This window comes from Balaenoptera musculus, chromosome 6 (genome assembly GCF_009873245.2).
Source record: "Balaenoptera musculus isolate JJ_BM4_2016_0621 chromosome 6, mBalMus1.pri.v3, whole genome shotgun sequence".
Taxonomy (NCBI): Eukaryota; Metazoa; Chordata; class Mammalia; order Artiodactyla; family Balaenopteridae; genus Balaenoptera; species Balaenoptera musculus.
In genome coordinates, this window is record NC_045790.1 from 48,178,637 (window position 1) to 48,202,355 (window position 23,719).

At 40.7% G+C, this 23,719-nt stretch overlaps 1 protein-coding gene across 2 annotated transcripts in view; it reads right to left on the minus strand.

Annotated features, from left to right (window-relative positions):
- The window catches only part of ADAMTSL1 (ADAMTS like 1), a 1,026,618-nt gene that overhangs the window by 123,693 nt on the left and 879,206 nt on the right, over positions 1 to 23,719 (minus strand). For both annotated transcript variants that reach the window (XM_036856350.1, XM_036856351.1), the window contains one exon: positions 10,229 to 10,356. In XM_036856350.1, coding sequence (XP_036712245.1) covers positions 10,229 to 10,356 — 128 coding nt within the window. The remainder of the gene's footprint in view (positions 1 to 10,228; positions 10,357 to 23,719) is intronic.

Below are 23,719 nucleotides of genomic sequence, written 5' to 3' on the forward strand. Positions count from 1 at the left end.
ATTAACGCATGTATGTGGAACCTAGAAAAATGGTACAGATGAACCGGTTTGCAGGGCAGAAGTTGAAACACAGATGTAGAGAACAAACGTATGGACACCAAGGGGGGGAAAGCCCTGTGGGGATGGGGATGGTGGTGTGATGAATTGGGTGATTGGGATTGACATGTATACACTGATGTGTATAAAATTGATGACTAATAAGAACCTGCTGTATAAAAATAAAATAAAATTAAATTAAAAAATTAAAAAAAAAAGACATGGCACATATATACAATGGAATATTACTCAGCCATAAAAAACAATGAAATAATGCCATTTACAGTAACATGATTGACCTAGAGATTATCATACTAAGTGAAGTAAGTCAGACAGAGAAAGACAAATATCATATGATATCACTTGCATGTGGAATCTTAAAAGAAAAGGTACAAATGAACTTATTTACAAAACAGAAACAGACTCACAGACTTCAAAAACAAACTTATGGTTATCAAAGGGGAAACATGAGGGCGGGGAAGCATAAATTAGGTGTTTGGGATTAACATACACACACTATTATATATAAAATAGATAATCAACAAGGACCTATTATACATCACTGGGAACTCTACTCAATATTGTGTAATAACCTGCATGGGAAAAGAATTTGAAAAAGAATGGATATATGTATATGTATAACTGAATCACTTTGAGGTACACCAGAAACTAACACAATATTGTAAATCAACTATATTCCAATATAAAATAAATTAAATTAAAAAAATTGAAAATAATAGAGAAAAAACTGGATTGTACTTTAAAGTCTTCAGAGGCTCACTGTTGCGTGAGAGGCAGTCTATTCTAGGAAGTGTGCATGTGCATTCACTCCCAAGGAGAATGAGAAGACTCGTTGAAGGTGACGGGGAAACTGGGCAATTTTGGAAACCAGGACTGCAGGAGGCAGGTTTGGAAATGACCCAAAAACTCCGGGGAGGATGCAAAAATGGCAAATAGACCTGAGATTATGATTGCAGCGATCGTCAGAGTCTTCCTGGAGTACTGCTCAGATATGGATTCTGGGTTACATTCAGGAGGACTGAGCAGCAAAAGTGCATGATAAGTAATGATGCCTGCAGGGGTCATGGGCATGAGAAGTGGTGCCTCCATGGCAGGTGTTCAGACTCCATCCCTCAATAGCTGAGTGGCCTTAGGTGAGTTATTTAGTCTCTCTGTGCCTTGGTTTTCTACTTCTACGGTTGCTGAGAGCAATAAGCACATTAATGCTTGTAAAACTGTATGAATGATTCCTTAGCACAGCATGCAGTTTGAATAAATGTTAGCTATCATCAGCATTATCCTTGCTATGATACATGGAGAAAATGCTCTGAGGAGCAGCGTTGGGAACTTCTGAGAAACCAAGAAAACACAAAGAAAGGACAAGTTTAAAGAAAGAAAGAGGAAAAAACAGGAAAGAGGAGAGAGAACAAATCTTTTAGTGAGAAGGAACTCAAGTGCTTCTATTTTGAAGAACTGTGAGGGTTTCAGGCTAAACAAAGAAGAAATTATTTAAATACTCCAGCTTCTCCTGAAACTGCTATCAGTCTCCGGACAGACAGAGCTTCAAGTCACACCAAGGCTGGTCTTGTTGGAGTCCCCAGAAAGTATCTACTTCCAGAGAAGTTGTGAAACAACGCATGCCAGGCTGACTTGCTGGTGCCCCTATGACTCTGTTCAAGAAAACTGTAATGAGATCCACAGGAGACCCAAATCTTAATTCAAGAGAAAAGTGAATAAGATAGTGACGCCCACTAATTAAAATATTTGAGTATACAGCCATAAGGTGTTATAAATTTCACATACTTTCACTACCTAAAGCTAAGCAAATTGTATTTAATCCAGATTTAATCCATGGATAATGCCTTGCAATCAGTGAGAATATCAAAGCAACACCTTAAGAAATGCTAGCCTCTGCTTACACTGCAATTATCATAGGTCTTTCAGAAGGGCCACTGGAGTGAAATCTGTGAAAACTCCCTGAAATGAGCATTCCCAGTTGACGAACTTAAGAACTCGAGTCAAATAATGTTTAAGGAACCACAATCAGTATGAACCTATGAAAACTTGTCTTATGAACCTATGAAACCTTTTCTAAAAATACCAACAACATCTTGTACATTTGAAATCAGTAATGATGGGTCCTGACTATTAATGGCCAGTTACTATCCCTTGCTGGCCAGAAACTTTTCAGGATGTGGCTACCTGGCAATTTCAACAAGAGTTGCTTTGTTACAGATAACAGTCATATTAAAATGCATGGTATTTTCTTTAGCCTGGTTCTCCTTCCAAGTGCCTTTCACATTTTATAGCTCAGGAATTTTTAACTCCTTCCTGTCCTGCTGTCTCTCTTGCAAGGTCTCCTTCACTCCCACTTCCTGCCTCCTGAATCAGTGTTTGACCTTTTAGTCAACTCTACACCCTTTCTCCTCACCAGTCCTCTGATACCTTTCCCCATCATCTGTAATTTTTCCTAGATTTTATTGCAAAAGCTGTCCTTCTTTGCCATCTAGTCTTCTAGTCTCCCAAAGATAAAGGAAGTAAATGATAGAATTTGTAAATGTTAGAATTTCAAGTAAGGGGAGTTTAGAGCTGGTAGTGGTGGGTGGAGATTGCTGTACTTTATTTGTATGTAAGAGATTCATAGAACTTTTAGATCTAAAAAATGACCCAAGTGTGCATTTATTTAAAATCCCTCTGTTTACAATAAGGACACAGGTTTATAGTTCTAAATCTGCTCTAAGTTTTGTAATGAGGCAAATACTTTCCCTAAAATCTTACCTATTCTATTGTTACAATAAGTTTCCTTTTTAGGAGTAGTAAAAAATTAAATATTTCTCTCCCATCCAAATCATTACATGGTTTTAGTGTAATCTAATAAAATAAATTATTACACTTTAGTAACACTCTTGACTATACTGGGAAATGAGCTGTAATACATGAGCAGAGAATATAGAAAATGGATGATTTAACCAAAGGGCACTGGTAGCCTCCAGGCTATGTGCAGACCACTGACATGTTTGGTCTGGAAAGAATTTTTTAAAAATTTGAATTAGTTGGGCTCAGTAAAAAAGTGGAGAGATTAAAAACAAAAGGCATGTGTGTGTGCGTGCATGTGTGTGTGTGTGCATGCATGTGTGTGTTTTGGTTTGGCGTGTATGGAAAAATTGGAAGGTCTACCAACATTAGATTTGTGTTTTCCTTTGACATTAGTAAGATGAAAATGAGCGGTGCCCTTCAGACAGGGTGTGGTCGGCAGAATAATGCGCCCCCCCCAAAAGCTGTCCACATTCTAATACTTGGAATCTGTGACTATGTTATATTACATGACAAAAGGGAATTAAAGTTGCAATTTCCTGCAATTAAGGTTGCTAATGAACTGACCTTAAGATAGGGAGATTATCCTAGATTATTTAGGTGGGCCAGTCTAATCACTTGAGTTCTTAAAATTAAAAGAGGGAGGCTGAAGAGTTTGTCGGAGAGAGGCAACATGAGAAAGACTCAACCCCCAACTGCTAGCTTTGAAGATGGAGGAAGAGGGCCAAGGGCTAAGGAATGCAGCAGCCTCTAGAACCTGGGAATGACACTCAGTTAAAACAGGCACCACAGTCGTAGGTTGCAATGACCTAAATTCTGCCAACAATCCAAATGAACAGGGAAAGCATTTTCTCCTGGAGTCTACAGAAAGGAGTGTACCCCATTGACACCTTGATTTTATCCTGGTGAGACTGTACTGGACTTCTGACCTACAGAACTGTAAGATAATATATTGGTGTTGTTTTAGGACTCTAAGCTTGTGGTAATTTGTTAGGGCAGCAATAAAAAACTAATACACAGGCCATATACACTGTCTTTATCACCAAAGTTACTATTCCAACAAAGAAGATATATAAACAACTAATAAGCACGTGAAAACATCGTCAGTCACTAGGGAAATGGAAATTAAAATCACAATGAATTATCACTTTACACCCATGAGGATGGCTGTAATTAAAAAAATAGACAGTAACAAGCATTGGTGAGGATGTGGAGAAACTGGAATCCTCATACACTGCTGATGGAAATATAAAATGGGGCAGGTACTTTGGAACATAGGTGACAGTTTCTTAAAAAGTTAAACATACATGTGCCACACAATCCAGCAATTCCACTTTTAGGTAGATATACCCAAGAGAAATGAAAACATGTCCACACAAAAACTTGCACATGAATGGTCACTGCAGCATTATTCATGACAGCCAAAAACTGGAAACAACCCAAATGTCCATCAACTGACAAATGGAAGATGTGGTATATTCATACCATGGAATATTATTCCACCATGAAAAGGAATGCAGCATACATGCCACAAAATGCATGAATCCTGAACGTATTATGCTAAGCCAGTAACAAAGGACCATGCATTACTCTGTTTATCTGAAGTGTCTAGAATAGGCAGATCTATGAAGACAGAGTATATTAGTAGTTACCTAGGGCTGGAGGAAATGGGGGGGATTGGGGAGTGATGGCTAAGAGGTGTGGAGTTTATTTGGGGATAATGCAAATGTTCTAAAATTGAGTGTGGTGATGGATGCACAACTCTGAATGTACTAAAAGCCACTGAATTGTATACTTTAAATGGTTGACTTGTATAGTATGTGAATTATACCTCCATGGAGTTTTTCAGCAAACAATAACCTTGGTTTGCTGTGATTGTTACACAACTTAAAAATTTTGCTAAAATATCACTGAATTGAACACTTACAATGGGTGAATATTATGGGATGTAAATTATACCTCAATAAAGCTGATAAAACATTTTTAACCAAATTTAACCTTTTCTTGATGAGTCAGGGTCTACACTGTGACTACTAATTAATTACCTTGCACGAAAAAATGAGAAGGACTTGGTATTTCTCCACCTTTGTGATTCTGTTTAGTTGGTGTGCCTTTGGTATCAATATTGCAGGGCCCTTAGGATCTAAGGAAGTGGGTAGGGCTTAGACTGCCCTTTCTTGCACATCCCCAGGCTGCATGGCTTCCTTCTCCTCTCCCTTGGTTCAATCACCATTCCCTAAAGATATTTTTGCCAATGCCAGCGTGTCAGGTTACTCAGGTTACTGCCATTACCTCTTCTGATTGTTCAATTGAAGTTGACAGCTCCCTCAGGACACTAAGGCAGCAAGTGGTGCTGACCTAACTTCTTTTGCATGTTCCACTGCAGAGTCCTAGAGGAGGGACCCCATACCCAGTACAGCTGCCTGATGCTGCAGCCTCTCCTAGAAACAACCAACCAAGGATATGGTACCCACTACATGTCCAACCACCCATCCTTCCTTCATTCCATTGGACAGATGTGGAAATTGCTTTTTCAGGATGTGAGATGGGTTAGCCTAGATCATGTGTACTTCCTTGTTTGTTTCCTCTAGTCTACTGGGGAGCAGAGTAAGTTGGATTCTCCTGCTATACTCTCATCCATTTTACCTGAATTCTCTAAAAGCTAGGCCTCTTTAGTGGGCATGCTACACATCTATACATACTGAGGAAAACTTAAGGAACTTGGTTACCTGGTATTGTATTAGATAATGAAGTCCCCTGATGGCAGCTTGAATCAGTCAATGGCCATTACCCTGTTGCTCAGAGCACCATCAGGAAGACAGCCAAACTTGTGTGCCTTTCCTTCTGATCTAGTGCACTGGGGCAAACCTTCCTTTGTCGGTCTTTGCCGCTGGTGACAAACCCTTCTCTGAGCCTAACTCTCTAAGAAGCAAAATCCTCCTCTGGTTAACAATGGCTGGATGAAAAATTCAGAAATGCCAATTTGAAATGACTTGCATTATGAAAAGCTTACAAAACTGCTTGTCTTTTATTGCAGCTACTAAATCATGAGGAGGGGGCCGAGAAAGAAGAATTTAAAAAAACAGCAACAACTGCCTTTTATTTTTATTTTCCCAGTGAGGTTTCTGTGATCTCTTTATTAGACACAATATGTGTCAGCTATTCAACTCATAAAAACGCAGAAAAACATGCCAGGAAAGGAGGAATATTTTCTGTCTCTCTTTTCCTGTGAAAACTTTGGATGAGGTCATCTGTGTTCTCTCCTTTCAATGAAAGATACGCTAAACCCTCAGCCCCCATCTTCTTCTCATTTTCCATTGATGATGTCAAGCAGGCCTTACAGTATCTCTTTCGTGATCTTATAAAATCAATGACAACCGAAAACGTTTCCCTTATGGCTATGACCTCATCAATGGCTTACACCTGGACAAGCCTCATCTGCACTGGTAAGTAAAGCTCCCCTCCACTGATCCAGACTGAAGCAATTTACCAGGAAACTACTGCTTTCCTTCAAAACGCTGCCTACACCATTCAGATCTGGAAGCCTTCTGAGCAACTCTGGCTGAGTGCTGAATCTGACTAGTCAAGATGGCTCTCCAATCTTAATGCCTGTCTTTGCACACACCAGAAACTCTTCTTTACCTGTGTTTATACCCGCACACAAAGTAATCAAGTTCTTCAACATGTTAGGCACGTGACATTTTGGTGACATTCTTATCCTCCTCCCTAGCCCCTGCTACCCTCCCCTCTCATTTACCTTCTGAGCAGTGAAACAGGCATCCAATTAAGTCAGTTTAGGACAGAAGGGAATTTTGTGCCACTGGGTCTACATGGCTGTGAGTTTCCAGAACCAGGGTAGTAGGTAGGGAAACGAAAGCCATCTCCACGCCGAGACATACTCGCAAAGTACTCTCAAACCTTTGGGACTTAAAACATAAAATCAACACATACTGATGAGTTTGGAGAGAAGCAAAGGGCTCTAAAGACAATATCTTACAGGCTCAAACAGGGCAGAGCAAGGAAGGTTTGGTGTGTCTAAAACTAAATGGTGTTTATATGTTTAAGCAAAAACTGTGTAGAGAGTACCAATGGACCTACAATGAACCTGAGAAGCAGAACTGACAACACACTCAACTCAGAGGATGGGGCAACTCAACAGGAGAGGTCCAATTATGGGCCAGGGAGGGTTCACCAGACCTCCCTTCCTCTGGCTCATGTGAAATGTTCCTCGTGTAGCCACCTCCCTTGCTCTGGACCCAGGCACTCCAACCGCTTTTCAGATAGCTAATTCAGCTTCCCCCTTGACATTGAGATGCTGAGACATTAGAGTGAGGTGCTCTACAAAGGGTTTGTGAGCATTCTGGTCTCGGAAAAGGAATCTCCCCTACTGTAAAAATAACCTGGCTTTTGTTTTATACTCACAATAATAATAAGAGCAAACGAGTATTGAGTGCTTGCTACATGCTAGGCATACTTATAAGCATTTTACATGATGAAGGCCTTTAATCTCCACAAGAAGCTTCTGAGTCAAACACTATTATTATCACCATAGGACAAATAAAGAAACTGAGTCAGAGAGTGTGAAGAAGCTGCTCAGGGTTATGTAGCTTGGACGTGACAGAGTCAGGATTCAAATCCAGACCATGAGGCTCCGGAGCCTGCAGGCTTAACTGCCATGCTCTGCCTGCTGTTGTGAATTACTATGAACAAATTTCCCTGCATCTGGTTGATTCAGGTGCATAGGCAAGGCCAAAATCCACACATTTCTTATAAAATCATGGGGATACCTGAGTGCTTGAGCCTCAAGAAAAATCTTGTTTTTCCTTTTGGCCTACATTTATATTGAAGTCAAGGTAAAAAAACCAAAAAAAAAAAAAACAAAAAACCCAGAAAAAGCTGTACAATGTCTTTAAAAGCACAGAAGCACTGAGATTTACCACGAGGATTTGATCACAAGTGAGCTGAATCAGCTCCTAAGTCCGTACTTGAAAATTTTCAGTGTGAAGACTTCCAGTGGAAAATACGTGGAAGCAAAGTTGGGCTAATGTTTTACACATTTTAAAATTGTTTTCAGGATGCGTTTCATTTTAGGAGAGCTAGAGAAAGAAAACGAAACATTTATTGAGTGTGAACTATGCGCCTGGCATTGGGCTAAGGGCTTTTTCACACGTGCAATCTTATTTAACCTCAGAACAATCCTGTAAAATAGGATTAATTTCACTCTTACAGCTGAGAGCAAAGACTCAGTGAGGTTATACATTTTGTTCAAGGTCACACGGTTAAAGAACAGTATAACTGGTAATAAGATTTAGAAATGCGCCACATCTATCCCCTGCAAACCGCCGCCCCGCACCCATTTACGTTATATTTAGGTTGTATCTTATACGCCTATGTGGGGTACCTTCGAAGGAAACTGTAACTGTCTCTGCATTCCAGGTAGTCACGCATGCATCTATTGCCCTCACTAGTCTGTAAGCGTCACGAATCACAAAACTCGGGTCTAACTTGTTGCTCTTCGTCAGTAATACTTGGCAGAGGGTGTGAGTCGCTTAAAACTGTGAGTGCAGACGTTGACACCAGGCTAGACGATAATCCCAGGTAAAGACACAAATACAGTCTGAAAGCAGCGTATCCATTTTGGGCCTTACCTTTCAGAGGGACTGTTTGACAGATCTGCTAGCGGACCTGAACAAACCCCACCACTGAAGCCCATGGACGCAGCTTCCTAAGCCCTGGGTGTGGTGTGCGTGAACTACTTCATCACTCAGCTCCTTTTCTCCCTTTCCCCCGTGCCTCTCTGGCTGCTCTCTTTCTTCCCTGGCTTTGAATATTTTGGCAGCCTCCAATAGCTCCTCTTCAAAGAGCTGAAGACAAGCCTGATGTTACAATTGCTTTGCTTAATTCCAGACAGGTTTCCGTGAATCGTATTAAATTCAGGTGAACAAAGGGTATTTAGTCTGTGACAGAGCTGAACCGTATCTGGATAAATATAAACAAGAGAGTTAATCCTGTAAGAGCCACTACTTGCCAGCAGTTGGAAGGGTGTCAGCAGTGCCCTGGCCAAGGCAGATGGGAGGGGGTAAGGCAGAAGAGAATTAACCAGACGGGTGCCGAGCATCTGGACTCTGTATAACCAAGAGGGGCATAAAGATTGTGACTGGAATACATTAGGAGCAAAGCAAATGTTCTATTCACACACACAAAAGAATAGGCATTATTATCAGTCTGTAATCCACCCCAGGGCCCCTTAGCTCGCCTTATTCTTTGTTGACTTTCATCCTCTCTGCAAAGCGTCCCGCTCAAGGTCCCTTCCCAGATCAGCCTTAGGTCATGGGGTAGATATACTGTTGCTAAACAGATATGCAAGGGAGTAGCATGTGTGACTGGAAAACAGCGTGACAACATAATCCCCGTGTGGATGGATGAGGTCAGTGTGGGGTGATGTCGGCTTTTCTAGCATCTACTGAATCATCTGATGGGAGCGGCAATGGAAAAGAATAAATACAAACACATGCAACACACCGCCACAAAGGCTGCGTGGCCCAGATCTGAGCAAAGGGAGCCCGGGTTGGTAGCATCAGTGGGGAGAAGGAGGAACAATGATCTGGGGGTTAGGAGAGCTCAGTTCCCTTTTTCCCTGCCACCAGCTGAGAAGCTATGTGACCTCAGGTTGCCTGGCCTCTGAGAACTGAGGGCTCTGGTCTAGCTGGTATCTAAGGTCTCTTTCAGTTTCAAAGGCAAGGATCCGTCCTATGTAAGAGAGGTTTTATAAGAGTACCTTACTACGAGACCACAACCTTGGGAGGCATGGTACTCTGAATCGCAATTTTCTGAAGTTCCTATGTGTAGAATGGTTTGCCTAACCTCTATGGATAAAGGTGAAGTGTAGGCAGGTGTATTAGACCAAGAGGTTGAAATAAACAGTCACAGAGAAGAACACTTGTGCTCCAACCCACAGCCACAGAATTCCAGCTACCCAGGTCTTAAAGTCGTCTTTGCAACATGTGGACGGAGGAGAAATGAAAAGATCATTCAATGATCTTAGGTCATGATTCATGTTCCCCAACAGGCTACTCACTTGTATACATCTCCTTTGCTCATGTTTGCTCTGCCTGGAGTATTTCCTGCATCTCTGTTTATCAAAATTCTACTCCAAGTCTAAGACCTCTCAGGTAGAGTGAAACTGCACCCTCTTTGGTTATCAGCACTTATTTCATTCTATCTCATATTACACTTTATCTCCATTTGATTACAATTACAGATTATAAACTTCCGGAGGCAGGGTATGGATCTCATTGATGTCTGTGTCCCTGGCCTGCTTGGCACATTGTAGGCACCGGTCAACGGTTTCTGAATTGAACAGGGATTTCCACGTTACCTGCTAATGTGACGGCAATGGAGACAGAGTCATATCCCAAGGCATTTGTGGCATTACAAGTGTAGAAACCCACATCAGCTTCCACGGGTGCCAGGATCTGTAAGGAATCATCTGGCTGTAGAAGAATCCTGGAGCAACAGAAAAGAAATGTAGGGCCGGTCAGGTTGGTTGACTCCTTTTTGGCATTGGATATTGGTGAAGCTGGAAGGAACCTCAGGGGTAGTCAGAACCCTGTTTTAACAACAGGCACAAACCAGCCACAGTGACACTCAGGAAACCAGCCTCTCTTGCCACTTTGATGGGTGTGATTCTGTTAGCAAGCCCAAATAAGGAGCTTTTGGATTGCTTACGCAGTTTGTTGATTACTTGGACTAAATGCTAACAGTTGGAGCAGGCAGCATATGTGTGCTGAATACACATAACACACACACCGGGGGTGAGAGGAGATGCTAGAACAAACGCTGCAGATGGATCTGGGGAAGTCTTCTTCAGGAAAAGGCCAAGTTATAAAGGAGGAGTGGGGCTTGGCTGGATGGTGGGAAGTAGGCAGAGCTTCCAGATACAGAGAAAGGCATCTGTTAAGGCTTGGAGGTGGGAGAGAGGCAGCCACATTGAATACTGACGAGAGGATCTGGATGTACACGTTGGAAGGAAGTTGTATGTGTAACTGTATCTCAATTCTATTGCCTTCATTAGTCTGTAAATATCACTGGGCACAGAAATTAGACCTTATTTATTGTTTTATTTCCCACAGTGCTTGGCAGAGGGCTCTTTGTAGAGAAGGTGCCAGCAGAATGAAGGTAAAGCCTGCCCTTCAGGGTCATGGTAGAGAAAATTCCAGAATAATCACCACATAGTTCAGATACTTTACCTGAAAAGAATTTTAAGAATCAAATTGTGAGTACCTTCCATGAGCCTCAGAATCCACTCCCCTCTCAGTCTACTATTTTTTTCTTTTCTAGATTCATGCCATTTCTAAGAACTACCTGTGACATGATGGCAGTTAAGTGGATTAATGTCTACTGATGACTTGAAGCTGATGTCCTGATGAGGCTGACGATGACTGGAGTGTGTATGCGGAGGGGGGAACCCAGAAGGGTTTGGGGGAGGACTGGATGGGAACTTCAGAGATCCAGTGCCGGACCTGGCAGGGCCTTAGGTCAATAAATCATTCAATAGCACAGAAATGATTTAGCGGTGGCTTTGGGGTTCCTGCAGTCAGTCATTTCCATCTTTGTGATTATTTCCACCTCTCTGATTTCCAAAGGCTCCAAGAACTGTTCACCTAATATCATGTTAACATCCATCCAGAGGAAGAAAGCAGGTAAGGGTTCGTTTTTCAGGAAAGGGAAAAAAAGTCATGAAAAGGTCAGGGAACTCACAAGACTTAGTGGTGAAATTAAGACTAGGAGTCACATCTCCTGTCCCAGCAGCAGTCTCCCACTATACAATTCTTTTTCTTTACTATGTCTCTTGCTGGGTCCTCTCCAGACTCTATGGTATTTGCAATTTGGTGCCGCCTCTAGTCAGCTCTTAATTATTCTGAGGTGGGTGACCAGTCTGCCAATGAACCAGGCTTCCTCAGCTCTGCTTTTGGCCTTGGAGCTGTTGCTTTGCTTTTTCTTGCCTCCTCTTGGAGGAAAGGCAGGAGAGAGAAAAAGCAAGGCTTACATTAATCATTCTTCAATTTGCCTATGTATGGGCAGTTCGGATAAAAATAGGGAAGGAAATAGAAAATCTCAGCTAAAGGGAAGTTTCTGGATGGTTTGTGTTTGATTCAGTGCCGTTCCAGACCATCACCGCTATTGTAGGGACAGTCTAGCTTCTGTGGCATTGAACTAGAGCTGAAACTTTGTGGGGGATGACAGAGAGGCTACGAGACATTGTGATAGAACTCATCCACCCATTCATTCACTCATTCACCCATGTTAGGTGTTTTCTCTCAAAGTCAACAATTACATACTAACCGCTTAGTTTATTTCAAAGAGCTAATAAGAGAAAGATGATTATAATTTGCTTATCTTTAGTAAGCCATACAATATTTTAAGTAATAATATCACTGTTGTTTTGTAGGAATCTTAATAGATGCATCATAGTATCATTGCTAAATCTTTTCAGGTGTTCAGGCTGCTTTAGATTAAAAAAATGAAACACTGACTTAATGATTTAAATCTTTATGATGTCCCAGGAACATGGATGCCTCCAAAAGAATTTCCAAACGGGAATATTGAAAGCAGGCTTAACCAAATTTCATTAGAACTGACAATTTACGATGACTCAACTTAGTGTAAGATCATTAATCGGTTTTACCATCCTCAAAAGGCAGGGATTAAGATTTTCTAAATTCCTAAGTCTGTTGGCATAGTTCCTTCCCTATCAGAGCCCTATCAGAAGGGGTTCTTGAAGTGAACATTTAGAGCACAAGACTAGAAGACAGGTCTTCGAACTTGATTTTGTTTCTAAGTTTTACCATTAGGCAAATCCCTTCTTTCTACATTTCAGCTTATCACGTTCTAAACCCCAGTTGAAGTATGTTTTCTTATCCAGCAGAAGGAACAGTTAAAATGAGGTATATAAGGAACCTGCAGACCACCTTTTGGTATTTCCAATGACCCTTCTGTTGGTAATGTTGGACACCCTGAATGAAGAATTAAATGTGAGGAAGGACAGGGGATGAAAAGGTTGTGAGGAAGAAAGGGAGAGGGGCTCACGATACTGGCCAATATCCCCCCGCCAGACAATTTATTAGCTCTCTATATTCAGATCATTTTTTCTTCCCGTAAAACTACTGCACCTGCCTGATCTCATGCAGGGAGTTGTAAATCCCACTCCCACACTGGGCCCGACACATGTAACTTTTTTTAGGTGGTGGTTAGCTTTTATAGCTGCATCAGTTCCTCCAGGCACCGGTGCTACTGAGTGAGCCTTGATGCTTCCTGCCCGTATGAAGCCTGGAAAAGAATTCCCACAAAGTTGCTGAAGAGAAGGGGGAGCTCCATCACACTGGGCACAAAGCCATGAGGGCCTGAACTAAGATGGGAATAATGGGAATGGAAAAAAAAGGAATCTAGATCTCAAAATTTAGCATTCACGTATTCTTCTATTCCATAAAATGCATACAAAGATAAAGAAGAGAAAATATTTGCCTTCATAAAACAGTCTTAAATATTGTCTTAAGATAAAATCTACATGGGACAAAATCTGAATTTCTCATTTATTGTGTATACTTAGAAATTGTTTCTAGTCATAAAACTGAACTCTTTAGCTCAAGGAGGTACATAATTATTTGGTGTGTGAGTAGGGATTTGAAATAGGGTTTCTTGTTCCAGTACTTTTTTCCAATCTCTCATGTCTTTAATATGCCCATAAAATTGGTAGATGGGAGTTTGGAGGCTGCCACTGGGGGAAGAAATACTTCTGGAGAGGGTTCCCATGCAGAACTCTCTAGCAAACATGACAAGGCAAAGGAAAGGGCTTGCTGGAGACTGAGGTTTGCTTTAGTCTCTCTATCTAGCCTGGCATCTAGGGAGAGAGATTCCTGGGGTAAAAAGCATTTTCTTTGTATTTCAGGCATCAACTCTATTAATTTAACTTAATTTGTTGGTAGCTGACTTCTGTCAGCTTGAATTTAGGTTTCAAATTTGACAGGCCTGTTTTAGAATGCACAGGCACAGAAACATAGTGCTGCTTTCCAAACAAAACCAGAAAGATTTCTCAGGGTTGTTTTGGAATTTATGGAATTAGAGGATGAGGGGACGTGGATTGGGGCATAATTAAGACATACATAGCAAATGGTACTGTGGTCATATTAGGTATATTAATACTCTCTGCTTTTCTCCCATACAATCCGTTTTGGTTTACTGGGCTAAAACTTACTGCTTTATTTCTTTGGTCATTATTTTTAGCTAGAAAATGAAAGAACAGTTTTGCTTTTCTCATGGCCTTTACTTGTAAGCTTCTTTGTGACAGCTTGTCTTCTCAAGCATTCTACAAATTAAGGACAACTTGAGAGAATACAGATAATTGTTTTAGTTACACAAGTGAAGCCCTTGTTGTCCAAACGAGTAGGATATGGACAAAGTGCTCGTGGGCCACTCCTACCAAGCACAAGCTCCTTGTGGTGGAATTCTCTCCTCTGCATTTGCAATGCATAGTCAGAAAATACTCTCATTTGAAAAGGAGGCTGCTCTGGGTGTCTAGAGGAAAGGCTCTAGCAATCCTGTGTGTGGGGTGGCATCATGATGCCTTCTAAATCCTTGGCTCAACGGTGACACCACTGTCTTGTACAGGCCCACCTCTCAAAGTCATATCCACAACCAACCATGTGAAACTGCGGTAGAGGAGAAGCCTTCCCGACTTCAGTCAAGAGACATAGACTTGCGTGGTGTTCTTGGGCAAGCCTTTCAGCTCTGCGAGCCTCTAAGTTCCTTCTGCAAATTGAGGATAACACCTCAGAGAGTTCTTGTGAGGATCAAATAAAGGAGTGAGCTTACTGTTTCTGAGGACCTATTTCTAAGAAACAGTTTCTTACTGTTTTCTAAGTAAAAAAGTATCAGCTTAAGCATCAGATACATCTAGTAAATTAGTAATTTTTGATGGTACAGGTGTGGGTAACCTACATGACCATCTTGAAAGTCCTCCTTGGAATTTCCAGTTGTCAGAGGAAAATTTCAAGCTCTGGACCCAGAAATACCCATTTGTTACATCGGCCATGATGTACCATCTCAGGCCTCTCACCTTAACAGATCATTCTTAAACCCATTTTAGGTCTCAACACACGACTAGAACCTAGAAATTATAGGTACATCCTTTCTTTTTAGAACAGTGTCTTCCTCATCTTTTCAAACTTATCTGTCCCACATCCCAACACAAACCTGTCTTTCCATTCAAGATAGCCTCTTTGACTCTCCTTGTCATTAGTTTTGGACAGAGTTCATGTTCTTCCTCCTCCTATTGATCCTTCCAAATTCTCCCCATCCCCTTAAGAGTAAGTTCAAGTTCAACCTCCTGTTACCACAGTCCACAAGAATCCCTTCCTTTCCTGATCTTCCAGAGTTGTCTTAAATTGTACTACAAAGCCCTTTCCATTCTACAACATCTCATTCCTTCAGTTAGATTGTAAACGAATACTTCAAGGGCTGGGACTCCTACTTCTTTTATAGTTCTCTCTTCAGTATTCAGTATAGTGCTGGCATGCTGAATAAATACTTAACAAAGACTTATTTAGTGACCTTCAAAGCAATGGAGCTGAAGATGATCATTTTGACAATATAGCACAGTGGATAAGAGCACAGACTCCAGAGTCATGGTGACTGGGTCCCAACCCGAGCTGTACCATGTAGTAGCTTTGTAACCTTGGACCAGTAATTTACTTCTCAGTGACACAGTTTTCTTATCTATAGAATGAGGAGAATTACTGCACCAACCTAGGGTTGTTGTGAATATTCTACATGAGTTCGGGTATTTCAAGAACATACAAAAGTACTTGACATAGTAAATACTACAGAAGTGCAGGTTACTATTATTATTTGGTGTTGTCGACATCACCATTGCCATCATCATTCACTCTTCATGTCTGAACCTACGTATTCTGGATGTTGTGAGGCGCTGCTTTGACATGGGTAAATGACTGAGAAATGTAGCGTTTTCAAGAAAAAAAAACGTAAGTCAGGGCCATGGCCAGGTGGTAAGGCATTTGCCCTGTGAGAGAGCGGGGCATGGGCCACAGTGTGTTTACCTTGGTGGCAGCCCTGGGGATGGGAAAGAGGAGCAGAGGACTGAGGCCACATGGCACACTGGGTTGGCAACCGCCTCAATTCCATTCTTGACTCAGGAATCTCGGAATAAGGACAACTAGTTATTTCCATAACTGTTTTAACACTATTAACCAAATACTGAAATCTTAGAACACTGAAAAGAAAAAAAGCCAGAATTCTGCAATTGCAAAAAAAAGTATAGAAATAAGAGTAAAAGAATAAGAATTGCAAAAAAGTGCGCTTAGAAGTAAGTTAAGGGGTACTGTGCAAAGAACATCAGCTCCCAACTCCTAGGGGGACATGTTGAGGTCTTTTCCTTACCCTGAAATGCAGATTTTTTTTTTTTTTCTTTTTTCTGCTTAGGGATTCCTAAGATTAGGATAATCAAATCTACCACAAAGGGAGAGTGGGAACAGGTATCTAGTAGGTAAGTGGACAAGTTTTATACAACTTTATTCTATCATGTTACTAGATTGATATTATCATCGCATTTTAGAGAGGACGCAGAAGCTCAGAGAAGTTAAGTAGCTTGCTCAGCTGGTGCAGGGAATCAGAAATGGGGAATGACCTTTGACCTTTAAAAAAATTGACTCTATTCAAGCATCCACTGGGGCCTAATAGGAAGGCCTGTGGTTTGGCTTTATTTTGGGTTGGGGGTAAGTTGTGAGAAGATTTGTAGTTACTCAGGGAAATGGACAGTCACTAACAAGAACATTCTGGATTTTAAGTAGCTTGAAGCTGGAGGACAGAAAGAATGCTATGAGAAGACGTCCTCCGCGAGCAAGAATTTTTTTCCAAAACCAAAAAATATAGTAGCCCAGAGACTTGCAAGGGAGAGCTTTGTTTTGTACAGATATTTTAGGGAACAGATTTGAGGTTCATGAAGAGTTCTGTATCACCATTTGGTGAGGGCAACTTTTTTTTTTAACCTTGGCTGTTTTTAATTTAATTGCAACTAAAAGTTATTTAATGCCGGAAGCTCCATGACTGCTCCAGGTGGAAGTATAGAAAATATTTTTGGAATGGGAAAGGTCACCTAACCACACACTCTTAACCCTGTCCTAATACTTTCTGCCAAACCCTTCAGCTTCCTTCTCTTAAGAAAATCATAAAGTCTTGAATTTGCTAATATGAGTAGTTCTATCTGCCTGCTGGGTAATTCATTTCAAACTACAGACCTCTGCGTGAAATGACTCTGACTGGATTTCCTATTTACCTTGAATAGAGATCACCAAACTCCAGTCGGCTGCCACCTGCTTTTGTAAATAAAGTTTTATTGGCACACGGCCACAGCAGATTAAGAACTTTCTATGGCTGCTTTTATGCTACATTGGCAGAATTGAGTGGTTGAGGCAGAGACGGGATTGCCTGCAAAGCTAAAATGTTTACTATCCGGCCCTTTACAAGAAAAGTTTGCTGACCCTGACCTAGAACATGGAAGCACTTTCATTTCTGGTTTGTTTCAGGATCTTCCTCATTTATACAAAAATGTTAACCACTTTTTCAGAACTGCTATTTGCTAGGACCACTTTTCTAGGAAGAATAAATTAACTGCTAGGGGGATCTTTTGAGACCCTCTAGCTTTTCAGAGAGTAGACAGTGGCTGGTTGTCACTGATTGTCTCTGGTTGTCACTGATGTCCTCTAATGTTCTCTGCTGTCTGATTCATGCTAGTCATTTCTGTGACCTTGCATTGATCTTCTATACTTTTTTTTTTTTTTTTTTTTTTGGCTAAGCTTATGTATTTACTGGGATGGCTCCTTTTTCTCTGACTTGCTATTCTTACACTTTTCAACAGGGAGAAACATTTGTCCTCCCCATTTCCTTTAGTTCTATAAAGGAAACAAGCCAAACCAAATTGAAACTGGTTTCTTCTTCCCTTCCTAACTGCCCAGCCTCCAGTTTTTATATTATCTACAAACTTGGAAACTGCATTTCATGTGCTTATGACTTTTACATATAGCATTATTCACAACTGTGGTTCTGAAATTGACCCTGGAGGCATTTTCCATCTGATTCTCTCCTCCATTCTAAGAAGTTTCCATTTGTGGATACTCTGCGTTGCCCAAGCTAAAGCCTTCCAAATACTCCTTAATTCATCTCCTACTCAACACCACTTTGGAACATTGTCCAGAGCTTTCTGGAAAGTATAAACACTTAGAGCATACCGATTTCTCTGTCCTACCAGATCAGAAATGTCAGCAAAAAACTGTCAGTAGAGTATAAGCATCCTCTCCTGTTGTCTGGATTTAGGCTGATAATTCTCAATCACACTGTGTTTTCCTAGACACCTTTCTAGTGCTATTCTTTGAACAACTGCCCAGGGGTTCCTCAAAATAAGAGTAAAACTCCTAATTTTGTGACATCCTGGAAGATGGTGTGTTACACTGGTCTCATATCCAAGTGACAATTATACTGTCAAATGTGTATCCACTATGTGCCAGGCACTTTACAGATAATATTTCTGTTCTTCACTCCACTTTTCTGCAGGGTGGGTATGATCATTTTAACTAATGAGAAAACCAAGGTTCAGAGAGGTTAGACTTATGTGGATACTATGTGGTAGAACTAAGATGCTGTGATTCTAGCCTTCCCATCCTCCACCACTGTCGACTGTCCCCAGGGTTAACTGATATACCATCAGGTTGCTCCTCTTGACTAAGGGGGTGGGGGAGTGAGGTGGGTGCACCCAGGCACACAATAGAAAGAAGGCAGGGACCAGCTTAGGGATTAAAAGGCAGAAACTCCATGGCATTAGCCTGTTCCCTAGGGTTCCATATAGATGGAATGGCACCTGTGAGCTGCTTCTCCATCCCTAAAAAGGGATCAGTATTTTCTTCCAAGTATCTAGTTTCGTATTCTTCGTTATGTTCAACTGCATTCCTTTGAAAAAGCCCATAACTTTTAGGAAAGCCTTGTTTAAATGCTTTAAGACTTCTATCAGCTGAGCTATGAGGAGTATGTGACTACCAGCTCACTCTTGGACCAAAGGTGTTGCGTAGCAAGCAGGGACTTCCCTGCCCTATTGTGGGGCTATCAGCAGTGTTTAGATCCTTCTCAGAGGACAGGATCAATCCTCATGCAGCTTTCCTTCCCAGTTTAGTAACCCAGCTCCCTGTGGCAATTTTGGAAAATCTGACTTTTCTGTAAAGAAGTTAGCAGTGTCCTTGCAGGTGTTGTTTCTGGAGTTTGGATTCCGATGTAGGAATACTGAACATATATATTTGCCCATAATGACATGAACCTCCTACTATTAGATGTGGGGAAGAGTTATTTACAAGATTCTTCAACTAGGGTTGCCCCCTCTCCAAATGAAAATTCAGCTTTTGCCTGAATCTCAGCTCAAAATGTGGTGAAAAGTAGAAGGGCCCAGGAAGTGTTCAGTATTTATCAGAGTGACCAAAAAGCAAGAAACAGTTCAGCTTCATCTTGTTTGTGGTTGAGTTATCTAAGCACACACATACACAGGCCATCAACACTGTAAACATACACGGTTAGAGACACAAACACAGATGTGACAATTATAATATTTATGAGTGCCTATTATGTGCCGAGCACTGTGCATCTTTACAGCTGGGGGTTTGTATGTAAAGGTAGAGTGACCAAGAGAAGAAAAGGCTCTCCCTGAAACAGATGTGCCACAATAAAAACAAAAGCCTCACAAATTGGAAGCCAGCTGGCTAGAAGATAGCATGTTTTTTTATGCTAGGTCTAGCTGACCCCAATGGCTTCTTTCTAAAATAATGGCAAGCCCATGTATTCAACTAAGGTTAAAATCAATACAAAGAAACAGGGTCCCTGGAGCCAGACTTAATCTAACATCTCTGTGCTTCAATTTGTAAACATTTGTAAAATTGGGATAGTAACGTCAAAGGGTTATTGTAAGAATAAATGGACACCTGTAAAATATTTAGAACAGCTTATAGCTCAAAGCAAGTGCTCAATAAATGTTAGCGATGATGGTGATGATGAGGAGGATTTATCCCTTGGCCTGGATGTAATGGGAGACAGGATACCATAAGATATCTACTCTCGCACTTATTCACACTATAGCAGTACTTTGCAAATTGTACAGTTGTGTGCCACAGAACCTCGGGGTTCCTGAAACTTCTCAAGGGGAGAACACGTGGGCAAGGTAGAAATGTTAAGTTGGGAGTGGGTACCACTGTGGAACTCCGCCATAACTGCACATTAGAGACTGGAAGTCCAGATTATGCAAAACCATGCAGACTGCTGTCTCCAGCCATTAGGAGACCTCCCTCCTCATCACTGGCATCCATCATTCTTTTCTTCCTTCCTTCATCCATCAGTTTATCATCTGTCTAGTGTCTATTATGTTCTTGGAATTGTGGAGAAAATAAGATACATTCTTAAGCATTTGCCTTTGAAGAAGAGTAACATAATCCAGAAGGTAATATAGAAAAACAAATAACTAATTCTAATACACAATGGTAGGGCAGAGATAGAGTATTACGCACAGGGTACCATGTGGGTTACAGAGGGGGCCATCTGACCCAGCCTTGCAGGGAAGGATTCCTGTCAGGAATGATAGGATTAGATAGACAAAGTGGGTTGGAAGCTCCCAAGCAAATTTGTAAACAGCAAGTAAGTGGGTACCTCGGAAGGGCAGAGCTCAGTGGGGTGAAGTGAGGGGATGTGGTAAGAGATGAAGCAAGAGAGGCAGGCAGATATCAGATGATAAAAGGCGTTGTATATCATGCTAGGGCATTTGGAACTTATCCTCAAGTGCTAGCTGGACATGAAAAGAATTTTAAGCCTGGGAGCAGCATGGACAATTTTGAAAGAAAGATGCTCTGGCAGTAGCATGTCAAATGATCTGGGGCAGAAGTCACACACTTTTTCTGTAAAGGGACATATAGCAAATAGTTTAAGCTTTCAGGGCCACCTATGGTCTCTGTTGTATATTCTAGTTTTTATTTGTTTAAATAACCCTTCAAAAATGAAAAGCCGAAACTTGCACAAGCCTCTTAGTCATCCACCAGAGGGTAGACAGCAGAAGCAAGAAGAACTACAATCCTGCAGCCTGTGGAACAAAAACCACTTTCACAGAAAGATAGACAAGATGAAAAGGTAGAGGGCTATGTACCAGTAGAAGGAACAAGATAAAACCCCAGAAAAACAACTTAACGGAGATAGGCAACCTTCCAGAAAAAGAATTCAGAATAATGATAGTGAAGATGATCCAGGATGTCAGAAAAAGAATGGAGGCAAATATCAAGAAGATGCAAGAAATGTTTAACAAAGACCTAGAAGAATTAGAGAACAAACAAACAGAGATGAACAAGACAATAACTGAAATGAAAACTACACTAGAATGAATCAATAGCAGAATAACTGAGGCAGAAGAACGGATAAGTGACCACGAAGACAGAATGGTAGAATTCACTGCTGCGGAAAAGAATAAAGAAAAAAGAAAGAAAAGAAATGAAGACAGCCTAAGAGACTTCTGGGACAACATTAAACACAACAACATTCGCATTATAGCGGTCCCAGAAGGAGAAGAGAGAGAGGAAGGACCAGAGAAAATATTTGAAGAGATTATAGTTGAAAACTTCCCTAACATGGGAAAGGAAATAGCCACCCAAGTCCAGGAAGCACAGAGAGTCCCATACAGGATAAACCCAAGGAGAAACATGACGAGACACATAGTAATCAAATTGGCAAAAATTAAACACAGAAAATTTATTGAAAGCAGCAAGGGAAAAATGACAAATAACATACAAGGGAACTCCCATAAGTTTAACAGCTGATTTCTCAGCAGAAACTCTACAAGCCAGAAGGGAGTGGCATGATATACTTAAAGTGATGAAAGGGAAGAACCTACAACCAAATTACTCTAGCCGGCAAAGATCTCATTCAGATTCGATGGAGAAATCAAAAGCTTTACAGACAAGCAAAAGCTAAGAGAATTCAGCACCACCAAACCAGCTCTACAACAAATGCTAAAGGAACTTCTCTAAGTGGGAAACACAAGAGAAGAAAAGGACCTACAAAAACAAACCCAAAACAATTAAGAAAATGGTCACAGGAACATACATATCGATAACTACCTTAAACGTGAATGGATTAAATGCTCCAACCAAAAGACACGGGCTTGCTGCCCATATATATGCTGTCTACAAGAGACCCACTTCAGATCTAGGGACACATACAGACTGAAAGTCAGGGGATGGAAAAAGATATTCCATGCAAAAGGAAATCAAAAGAAAGCTGGAGTAGCTATACTCATATCAGATAAAATAGACTTTAAAATAAAGAATGTTACAAGAGACAAGGAAGGACACTACATAATGATCAAGGAATCAATCCAAGAATATATAACAATTATAAATATATATGCACCCAACATAGGAGCACCTCAATACATAAGGCAACTGCTAACAGCTATAAAAGAGGAAATCGACAGTAACACAATAATAGTGGGGGATTTTAACACCTCACTTACACCAATGGGCAGATCATCCAAAATGAAAATAAATAAGGAAACAGAAGCTTTAAATGATACAATAGACCAGATAGATTTAATTGATATTTATAGGACATTCCATCCAAAAACAGCAGATTACACGTTCTTCTCAAGTGTGCACGGAACATTCTCCAGGATAGATCACATCTTGGGTCACAAATCAAGCTTCAGTAAATTTAAGAAAATTGAAATCATACCAAGCATCATTTCTGACCACAACGCTATGAGATTAGAAATGAATTACGGGAAAAAAACGTAAAAAACACAAACACATGGAGGCTAAACAATACATTACTAAATAACCAAGAGATCACTGAAGAAATCAAAGAGGAAATCAAAAAATACCTAGAGACAAATGACAATGAAAACACGACGATCCAAAACCTACGGGATGCAGCAAAACCAGTTCTAAGAGGGAAGATTATAGCTATACAAGCCTACCTCAAGAAACAAGAAAAATCTCAAGTAAGCAATCTAACCTTACACCTAAAGGAACTAGAGAAAGAAGAACAAACATAACCCAAAGGTAGAAGAAGGAAAGAAATCATAAAGATCAGAGCAGAAATAAATGAAATAGAAACAAAGAAAACAATAGCAAAGATAAATAAAACTAAAAGCTGGTTCTTTGAGAAGATAAACAAAATTGATAAACCATTAGCCAGACTCATCAAGAAAAGAGAGAGAGGACTCAAATCAATAAAATTAGAAATGACAAGGAGAAGTTACAACAGACACCGCAGAAATACAAAGCATCCTAAGAGACTACTACAAGCAACTCTATGCCAATCAAATGGACAACCTGGAAGAAATGGACAAATTCTTAGAAAGGTATACCCTTCCAAGACTGAACCAGGAAGAAACAGAAAATATGAACAAACCAATCACAAGCAATGAAATTGAAACTGTGATTAAAAATCTTCCAACAAACAAAAGTCCAGGACCAGATGGCTTCACAGGTGAATTCTATCAAACATTTAGAGAAGAGCTAACACCCATCCTTCTCAAACTCTTCCAAAAAATGGCAGAGGAAGGAACACTCCCAAACTCATTCTATTAGGCTACCATCACCCTGATACCAAAACCAGACAAAGATACTACAAAAAAAGAAAATTACAGACCAATATCACTGATGAATATAGATGCAAAAATCCTCAACAAAATACTAGCAAACAGAATCCAACAACATATTAAAAGCATCATACACCATGATCAAGTGGGATTTATCCCAGGGATGCAAGGATTCTTCAA